The sequence below is a fragment of the Monosiga brevicollis genome, genomic scaffold, assembly GCF_000002865.3.
Source record: "Monosiga brevicollis MX1 MONBRscaffold_42 genomic scaffold, whole genome shotgun sequence".
Classification (NCBI taxonomy): domain Eukaryota; class Choanoflagellata; order Craspedida; family Salpingoecidae; genus Monosiga; species Monosiga brevicollis.
This window is the reverse complement of record NW_001865079.1, coordinates 224,214-233,640: the sequence shown is the minus strand read 5'-3', so window position 1 is coordinate 233,640 and position 9,427 is coordinate 224,214. Positions and strand designations below refer to the sequence as shown.

Sequence of the window (9,427 nt, the reverse complement as noted above, 5' to 3'; positions counted from 1 at the left end):
TATTTAGCCAATGGCGCCCGAGGGGGGGGGGGGGGGGGATGAGGTGAGGATGCAACAAGGAACCAGCGAGTTGTGGCACGAAGGAGGGTAGGATCGACCCAGATGGCAGTGCAGCCCGAGGACGCGTTTCGCAAAGGGAAAAAGGGGCGGAGAATGCCAGATGAATCAGGCAACAACACTAAATCGGTGTGTGTACGATCGCCCACCCACCTCTGATATCCGTTTCCTCCGACTCCTCGCAAGAGGCTGCGCAGAGGGACAGAAGGAAAATGCACGATCGGGATCAAATCCTGTCAAGCGTGCACACACACGAAACAAAGCGCGCGCCCACACACACGCACACAGAGAGAGAGAGATAAAAAAAAGCGCGCGCGCGCCGATCGTCCACACACACACACACACACACACACACACACACACACACACACACACGAGTAGCGCTTAACACATATAAGCCGCAGCAAACACACACAGAGCAAAGTAAAGGTCCGCTACTGATGCATGGAATGTGACATTCAACGTGGGTGATGTGTGTTATTGTTGTGTGTTGTTGTGTTGGATGAGTGTGTGTGTGGGGGTGTTGTGGCAACAGGTCAGTATGTCTCTGTCCTCTGTCTCTGTCTCTGTCCAGTTCTCTGTCTCTCTGTCTGTGTCTCTGTCCCTGAGTAGCTGTCTCTGTCTGTCTCTGGCGCCGTTTCCATCTCGTCTCTGGCGCCGTTTCTGTCTCTCCGTCTCTCCATCCGTCTGCCAATCAATGTCTCTGTTGCTGTATCCCTGTTTGTCTGTGTGTCTCGTCATATCCTTCATATGGGGGACCCCTCCCCTGGCTCGGTTATGGGCTTCGTGTGATGAATGTTATGGTGCGTTGGTATATTTCAAGCTGAAATGCTCATAGAGTGATAGGGATGAGAAGAAAAGAAAAGCATCACCTCATCCGGGTGAACACAATCGATCGCCCAAGTCTGCACAAGACAGGGCAAAGGGCGCGCAGAAATTTGCTATTGATAAAGGGATCAACATCCCCACGAGCACGTTTCATCCCGGTACAAAAAGCTCAAATGCCGAGCTCAAGATGACGGTCGGGCCCGCCATTCGAAAATTACACCAAAATAGACAAAAAAATACCACTGAAATCGCCGATTTATTATACAACAATCGCAACTCCTCCCTCTAAGCATTGAAACCCTCTCAAAAAAGGACCAGGACAACGGACCCACCCATGCAGCTGATCTACAAGGCCGTCCATGACGATACTCTGATCCACCCGACGCCTCTACCGCCGGAAACACCTCCGAGCCAGCTCTTCCATCTCGTTCCAAATGTCGGAGAGCCGAACTTAAGAATCCAGGGGGTTTATGAGCTTGATTACCCACAGTTATGACCACAACGAGAGAGAAAAAAACATGTTGACAACTACTGTTGTGATCGAGACCGCCAGATGCAGATTGCCCCGACAGCGCGCGCCGATCCATTTTGCACACACACACACACTCTCTCTCACTCACTCACACACACGCGCAGACACGTACGTTGACGGGAGACCACTACGTTCACCAGCACCTGCTCTCGTGTCCAGAGGCGTCTTCACTTGACTCAGCAAGCTTCTGTTGTCGGTCCTGCTTGGCCACACGGGGTGCTTGAGTTGGGTCCTCGTCGCGGCTTTGCAGTCATCACACGTGAGCGCCCTTCACCGCAGCCATGACCACCCCCGTGTCCAGCGAGTTTCAGGTGGGTCCGCTCCTGTTTTGCACGCGCCAACCTGCCGTATCAAGGCTCCACGACCGCGCAATACACGGCTAGCCGCGCGTGCGTACCATCTCAGTGGCTGTACTGCCCACGCTTGCCCCTCTCTGCTTTCCTTCTTTTCCAGGCCATCATTCTGGCCGGCGGCCCCGATAGCCGGTGAGTTTGTACGGTCAAGGCCTCGCTGGCCGAATACTCACAGCGTCGACAACAGCCCACACTCACTCACACACCCTTGCACGCGGGTTGGTTGCCTCAGCATGAACCCATTCGGTGGCAAGCCCGGACGTGCCCTGCTTCCCGTTTGCAACCTCCCGCTGATCAGCTACACCGTTGGCATTCTTGAACGCGCCAAGTTTGACGGTCCGTACCCTTATAAACGCTTCGACCCATGGCACATCTATCCCCTGCTATTTCATATTCCAGGAGTGCCACACACAGTCACGCTGTAGGCTCGTTAACAGCAGGCAGCTTACCCTCATTGGGTCGGCCGTTCATCACTGGTTGCTCGCGCTCCTCATCCACCGTTAGACGTCATTGTTGTGGCCCAGAAAGCCGCTGCGCCCCAAATTCTCACACAAATCAAGGAGGTGCTTGGCTTTAAAATCCAGCTGCACATGCACACCATCGAGAACAACAGGTCAGTTGATTCCAATCCCGCTTTTCATCATCGCTCAGGGCCGCGCCTAAGCAACCCTGCTCTCCTCCGTATCAAACCCTGACGCCGTGAACGGCCGATCCACCCTCCTTTCAGCGACAAGGGTACTGCCGATATTCTTCGTGAGCTCAAGGATGTCATCAAGGTTCGGCACATGTCGTTGCGCGGCGCACATGCATCACGGTCCGCATCTCTGTACAGGTCGACGCGCGACCCATCACATCGGTCCTCTTTCATGCGCGTGCACCACTTCACAGAAAGACTTTATGGTCCTGCCCTGTGATCTCGTGACCAATGTCCCAATCTACCAGCTGGCTGACATCCACCGCAAAAACAACGCTTCCGTGAGTCAATGCGGTCCCTTCGCTAGACCCACCCCCTCCAGCTGCACACTGCAGATTCACCCTTGACGCACAAATGCTCGCCCCTCGCCCTGTCCTTTACCACAGGCCACACTTCTTTTTGCTTCCTTCCCTGCAAAGTATGTTGACATCTCTCTCTCTCTCTCTCTGTGTGTGTGTGTCTGTGTGTGTGTCTCTCTGTGTGTCTCTGTCTCTTTGTGTCTCTGTCTCTCTGTCTCTCTGACTCTCTGACTCTGACTCTCTGTCTCTCTGTCTCTCTGTCTCTCTGACTCTGACTCTCTCTCTCTGTCTCTGACTCTCTCTCTCTGTCTCTGACTCTCTGTCTGTCTCTGTCTGTCTCTGTCTGTCTCTGTCTGTCTCTCTCTGTGTGGGCCTGATTCTCCTCACCATGTTGCTCTTGGCATCAGATCGCCCGACGACCATGTGGCAGATCGCAAGCGCCTGCAGCAACACGAGGACCTCAAGGGGTTGACCGATTACGTGGCCTTGGATGCCGAAAGCAACCGCGTCTTGCTTTTCCGCTCGCAGGCCGATCTCTCCGACTCAGGCACCGTCGACCTGCGCCGCCGCCTTCTCCGCGAGCATCCTCAAGTCGTGGTCCGACGTGACCTCCTTGATGCCCATCTTTACATCTTCGACCGCGTACGTCCGATGACGCACACTTTTAACACATCCATACATCCTAAACCAGGCGGTCGACACTCATGCAACTTTCTGCCGTCTCCAGTGGGTACTGGACTTTTTGGTGGCCAACGAGCAAATCTCGCGCATCAAGGGTGATCTTCTCCCGCGCCTCGTGCGCAAACAGTTTAGTGACAAGTACGTGACCCACTTTCTACACCTTGCTGCCAACACAACCGCGCGCTGCGACCAAATGTCAATGTGTTGCTTACGCTCGCTGCGCTTGCTCCCAGGCGCACTGATGATCCCAGTGACGTGTACAACTTCTTGCCGGTACGATCAGACGCATGCTCCTGCACAATCCCAGTTTGGCAGGCCACCTCGAGCTTTTGGCGTATCGCTTATGTGCGCTTGTGTCGCCGGTGCGCTTATGTTTGTGCGCTCGTTAGCCATCACCACTGGCCGGGCTCGACTTGCCTGGCGCCGAGTACGTTTTGAATATCTTGCTGTCATTACTTTTTGTGCTGTTGAGTTGTTGTACATGGCTGAGCAGCAAATTTACACCACTGCGTGCTGATGCTTTGGGCGTACTCTTGCTTGGCCTTATGGCAGGAGTCCCAGTACACGCCCTCCCCGCATCACCTGCTTTGCTCACGTGGTGGCCGCCCATGGTCTGGACAAGGCACAACCCAATGACGACGCCCCCTTGGTAGCTCGGGCCAACACTCGTACTACCTACGCCGAGTTGAATCATGCGGTGCGACGGGTCCCAGTGTCTTCATCTTGTATACCGGGGAAAAACTTGGGGTGCACAGGGAAATGAGAAGAGTCTGAAGGGCATATCGTAGTCTTATGTGCGCCACTGGTTTTCTGGCACACTTTGGTTAGCCCTCATGCCCTAATGTGCCCGTATGACAGCTGCAAATGACCAACAAGTATTTCAAGATGGTTTGCCCTCTCGATGGCACGATGCCGGAGACCATCCACCCCGAGGCCGAGCTCTCGGGCAAGGATACCAAGGTACTGTCTTGGAGTACGTCTTGACGTCTGATTCTTCTGGGCACTGATGGTTCTGCATTGGCGTGGTTTTGTTGGCACAGCTGGGCCCCGAGTGTCGGGTCGGAGCTGGATCCAAGCTGGGCAAGGTGACGGTGAAACGCTCCATGATCGGGCGTCACTGCAAGATTGCTGATTGCGTAAGCCGTATCTGACTTGCTTGCTCTACCCAAGGGCCTGGTTTGACCGAGTTTCAAAGGCTAGCTCTCACGGGGTATCTTGGACCGTTGACTATGTAGTGCAAGCTGACCAACTGCATTGTTATGGACTACGTTGAGATTGCGGAAAATGTGACCTTGACGGTACAATCGTTGTTTTGGAAGGAATGGGTGCGCATGTTTGACGCCGTTGGCTGTGCGGCTCACGTCAAGGCTGGTCTTTACGTGGGGATCGGGGGGCGCGATAGAACTGCGTTGTTGGCAACAACGCACGCATCGGGGCTTTCTCCTCGCTCACCAACTGCAACGTGGGCCCAAAGTACCAAGTGGAAGAGAAAGGTGAGTTTTCTTCGCGCCTTTGGCATTCGGCCAAACTCTCGAGCAATCGCCGGCAGTTGGTATTTGTAGGCTGTGGCTGACACTTGTTGTGGGATGTCTTGTAGTCAAGAGCAAGGACGAATCGTTCGAGGATGATGCCATGGCATTCTTCTGAGCCGTGTATCCCTGACATCCTTTTGGGAGAAAATTTATCTGCATTTGTCTCTCCCCCTGAGATGAGCGTGTCGGAGGTCTCAAAATCGATGCTTTTGACGATGGTGCCTTTCGCGGCTTGTTGCTTCTGAAGTGCGTATGTGGACCTGATGTGCCGGATGAGGATGAGGATCAAATGGAGACCAGCGTGTGCAGACGGGGTGACATCAAGTATGCGTGATGAGGCCAGTCAAACTTGGGCCGTTTAAGCCCCGTCATCTTGCATCAACATGATTATTCACAAGCGAAAGCGAGCCTCATGAGCGATGTTCGAGTCGGGAAAGCTCATTCGAGGGCAGGGCTTCAAAAGCAGAGAGCTTGGCGAGGGATGGGCGTGTTTCAGAGGCCGGGCCTGTCGTGTCGATGGCATTTTTGGGCTCAGGAATGGCACTGGCGGTGGGCGGGCCGGGGAGGGCGACGCGAGGTTGAGGTCGGAGGCAGGGCGCGTCCTGAGGCGGCGGTAAAGGCAGAGGCTGCTCCGAGTGGGTGGGTCTTGAGGTGGCAAAGCAGACGGGGCCGAATTGGTCTGCAGCGAGACTGGCGTGGCTGGGCTCTAGCCCAGCGCTTGTACAGACTGTCTTGAGGACGTCGGCTAGCTGGGTGAGTTGTTGTTCAAAATGGGTGCGCTGTTCGCGGAGGGCACGACAAAGGGCCTTCTGCTCCCGAGCACGTTGGGCACGCTCCGTAGCCAGCTGCTGCTCCAATTGACGGGCACGTAATTCGGCGGCATGGACGCGGGCAAGGGCAACAGGAAGCGTGATGCACGCGGCGGCTGCAAGCAAAGCGATCAAAAGGGGACAGGGGTGAGTGTCTGTTTGTGACGCTTGAACAAAACACACACCGATGCCGACCCATGGGCAGTGGGTGGCTTGGTATTCAATCTGAACCCTTCTACTCGCCCCTTCTCCTCTCCTGTCTTCACGCTCTCACCTGCTGAGGTTTCTTCCACCTTTTGATTCTCAGTGGGCCATGGGGCTGCCATCCGTGCGCACGTCCAACGACCCGAGCTAGCAGGCAAGCACCGTAAATGTCAGAAAAATTCGTCATGGCAAAGTGTGCGTTTTTGTGGTGTGCGTCGTGACTGACACACGGACGCAAAGAGTTCTTGCTTTTGTTGAACATCTGTTCACTATAGCCGTTTTACACACTTTTCCCTTTGCTTGATATTCCTTTGCTTTATTTTTTTTTTCTGGAGGTGCGTGTCTGGATCAACGTGGAGAGAGAGAAGAGAGAGAAGAGAGAAGATAGAGATGAAAAGAGAGAGAGAGAGAGAAGAAGAGAGAGAGAGAGAGAGAGAAGAGAGAAGAGAGAAGAGAGAAGAGAGAAGAGAGAAGAGAGAAGAGAGAGAGAGAGAGAGGAGAGAAGAGAGAGAGAGAGTGAGAGGTGTGTTCATCAGGAGAACGGTCAAATGGCAGTGGCGGGTAGGAAAGGAGTCGGGCAGGGTAGAGGAAGCAAGGGAGAGGCAAGAGGGGTTCGGGGAGAGGGCAGAAAGGGTTCGGGGAGAGGGCAGAAAGGGTTCGGGGAGAGGGGTTGCTGCGTGTTGTTCACTGCTGGCGGCGTGCACCTGGCCTCGTTCTTTTGCGATGGTGCTGGTGCTGGTGCTGGTGCTGGATTGACTTGTTTGTGGAGGGCTGGGCTCACGCATGCGTGGTTTTGTCTCTGTGTCCTGCTCATGGGGTCTAGTTGTCGGACCGTGAGCGCTCTTCCACGTCTAATTAACAGCATCATGGCCAACAACAGCCGACAGCTGATTGCCGTCATTGGCGACGAGGTGGGCTTCGACACGCCTCGAACGGAGTGCTGGCTCAGCACCCGCGTCCATCAACGGCTCCTGTCTGGCTTGGCTCATGTCTGCGCGCGGCTCTTGACAGGATACATGCACTGGTTTCTTGCTGGCCGGTGTCGGTGACATCAATGTCAAGCACGAGTCCAACTATCTCGTGGTGAATAAGGGTAAGCATGGCCCTCGCTCCGGCTTGGGGGTTTGGCCTCGTCGACAGGGGTACTCACTCGACTGTGCGTTCCAGACACCACGATTTCTGCCATTGAGGATGCCTTTCGTCACTTTGTGGAGCGCGATGACATTGCCATCATCCTGATCAACCAAATGGTCAGTCGTTGTAGCACGGTGCCGGGAGGCCCCCGTCCGTCTCAAAGGTTCGTCTCACGGGTGCGCACCCTCCTGCTGGCTCAAATAGATCGCGGAGGATATTCGCTACCTTTTGGACAACCATACCGAGGCCATCCCCGCTGTTCTGGAGATCCCCTCCAAGGAGCAGCCCTACGATAGCAGCAAGGACAGCATCTTGCGCCGTGCCAAGGTAGGCGGGCTACGCTACACCGCGACAGGCACGCGAGTACGTTGTGTTGCTTTTCGTTTTCCATAACCAAGATGTGTTGTTGGTCTTTAACAGGGCATGTTCAGCGCGGAGGATTTCCGGTAAACGCCCTTGTGTGTGTCATGCCGCAAGCCATGGGCGCGCGCGACCTCGCCTGGCTCTGGATTTGTAGTCTTGTTTCTTGTGTCTCCACGTCATCTGCTCCCGAGCTCGACATCATCATGGTGGGGCCTCTGTCATTCAATGTCAAACCGGCGGGCATTGAGCCGGGTGGCTGTGACTTTGGGCCGTGTGGTTTGTGTTTCAGGCGGGCCATGTCCAAGGATTGATTGTGATTGTGTCTAGTCTCTCTCTGTCGTCGCCGTTTTTCTACTCGCTTAATGCCCATTTTGTTTTCCGTGCTCGGCTCGGGTCCTGGTTGCTCGAGGGCGACCCAGTGTTGGTGTCCTCCCACATGTTCCCCGGCCGCCACTCGACCCCCACACTCGGTCTTGTGCCAGAGGCCGGGATGGATGATGCCTTCTTTTCCCCGTGGTTTGAGTCGTGGTCTCCTAGGCTTCTGTGTCCCTGCCCTTTTACAATAATAGAGCATGCACAGAATAACATTGGTGATAGCACGAAGAGCGCTCATACCCAGCGCTGGGGGCTGGTGATGGCAACCCATTGCATGCGTTGCGGCAAGGGGGCTGAATTGGGCCTATCATGAGAGGGGGGAGCGAAGAGGAGAAGCAAGGGCAGTGCTGGGTAGGAAGTATTTAAAGTATTTCGGATCACGAGAAGGGCATGAGCAGCGACGCGGGATGCTGGGCCGAGGCAGGCGAGTGCCCGAGATGGGGCGCGCCAAGTTGAAGTTGCTTGGATACCAGAGCCGAGCTGGGCCACTCGCGGGCACGGCTCGTTGTTTTGCGGCATGTCCACAGAGCTGTGGTGAGGTGGTGCGGCGGGTGGGACCACGATGTTGGCGCGACTAATGGTCTAGGTTGCGCTTGGCATCGAGGTAGCGCTTGCGGGAGCGTTCGTAGTGCCACTTGCGATACTTGCGCTCCACATCATGGGCGAGATAGCCAAAGACTGAAGCAACGACAAGGGCGGGCAGAGACGGCGTGAGTCATGGCCCGAGTCGGCGCCATCCGTGTGGAGGCGAGAGGGAAAGCAAAGAGCCACACGAGCATGACGCAGAGCGTGCTGACCTGTGCCAGCGGCAAAGGCGAGGAACAACGTGAAACCCAACGTGCGCGAGCCCAAAGTCACTTCGCTCATGATGCTGCGATCCCAAAGACGATGACCACGGCAACGGCAAACCACCCTGAGAAGCCGAGAATAGAGGAGGAGGGAGGATAGAGGGGATAGAGGAGGAGGGAGGATAGAGGGGATCGAGGAGGAGGAAGAAGGAGGAAGAAGGAGGAAGAAGGAGGAGGGGATAGAGGAGGAGGGGATAGTAGAGGATAGAGGGGATAGAGGGGATAGAGGGGATAGAGGGAATAGAGGAGGATAGAGGAGGAGTCGGAGTCGGAGGGAGGGAGTCGGAGGAGTCGGAGAAGGAGGAGGGCTCAAGTGATCAAACCTGGTTTTGTGCATGAAAAGTGAGAGAAAGATCTCAGGAGAGAGAAAGCCAAGACAGAGAGAGAGAGAGAGAGAGAGAGAGAGAGAGAGAGAGAGAGAGAGAGATGAATTGGTTTGGTCGGTGAGAGAGAGAGAAGTGAATTGGTTTGGTCGGTTTGAGAAAGAGAGAGGAGAGAGAGAGAAAGAGATGAATTGGTCAGAGAGTTGCCTCTTGTCGTATTGTCATCATTTTCCCCTCATTATCGGCTTCTGATCCACAGGTACGAAAAAAAAAAAAAAAGAGAGAATGGTCTTGGTCGTGCGGAGCAGGGTGAGGGGGGCCAGTGCAGTGCAGTGCAGCGGGCATATGGGTGGGGTGGGGTGCATGTGAGTGTGGATGGGGTGAACGTCAATGTG

At 55.1% G+C, this 9,427-nt stretch overlaps 3 protein-coding genes across 3 annotated transcripts in view; 2 read left to right on the top strand and 1 right to left on the bottom strand.

The window, feature by feature from the left end:
• Positions 1 to 1,438: 1,438 nt before the first annotated feature.
• Positions 1,439 to 5,191, top strand: MONBRDRAFT_34620 (uncharacterized protein; the record flags this gene model as incomplete). Its single annotated transcript, XM_001750518.1, has 17 exons — positions 1,439 to 1,525; positions 1,871 to 1,902; positions 2,003 to 2,106; positions 2,275 to 2,383; positions 2,498 to 2,546; positions 2,659 to 2,745; positions 2,851 to 2,882; positions 3,171 to 3,405; positions 3,491 to 3,582; positions 3,678 to 3,717; positions 3,834 to 3,871; positions 3,997 to 4,141; positions 4,303 to 4,404; positions 4,485 to 4,580; positions 4,680 to 4,742; positions 4,847 to 4,937; positions 5,042 to 5,191. 17 exons carry the CDS (start codon positions 1,439 to 1,441, stop codon positions 5,089 to 5,091), a joined length of 1,452 nt encoding a protein of 483 aa, XP_001750570.1. The 3' UTR covers positions 5,092 to 5,191.
• Positions 5,192 to 5,857: 666 nt separating this feature from the next.
• MONBRDRAFT_34619 (uncharacterized protein) lies at positions 5,858 to 8,066 on the top strand (the record flags this gene model as incomplete). The annotated part of the gene is made up of 8 exons (XM_001750517.1): positions 5,858 to 5,932; positions 6,325 to 6,512; positions 6,813 to 6,900; positions 7,001 to 7,082; positions 7,130 to 7,239; positions 7,328 to 7,486; positions 7,544 to 7,569; positions 7,641 to 8,066. The coding sequence occupies 8 exons, from the start codon at positions 5,858 to 5,860 to the stop codon at positions 7,795 to 7,797; spliced, it is 885 nt and encodes a 294-aa protein (XP_001750569.1). The 3' UTR covers positions 7,798 to 8,066.
• A 369-nt stretch (positions 8,067 to 8,435) lies between these two features.
• Positions 8,436 to 9,427, bottom strand: part of MONBRDRAFT_12652 (uncharacterized protein) — a gene marked incomplete at both ends in the record, with an annotated part of 2,931 nt that continues 1,939 nt past the window's right edge. The window contains 2 exons of the mRNA XM_001750493.1: positions 8,436 to 8,539; positions 8,659 to 8,774. Of these exons, the coding sequence (XP_001750545.1) occupies positions 8,436 to 8,539; positions 8,659 to 8,774 (220 nt within the window). The remainder of the gene's footprint in view (positions 8,540 to 8,658; positions 8,775 to 9,427) is intronic.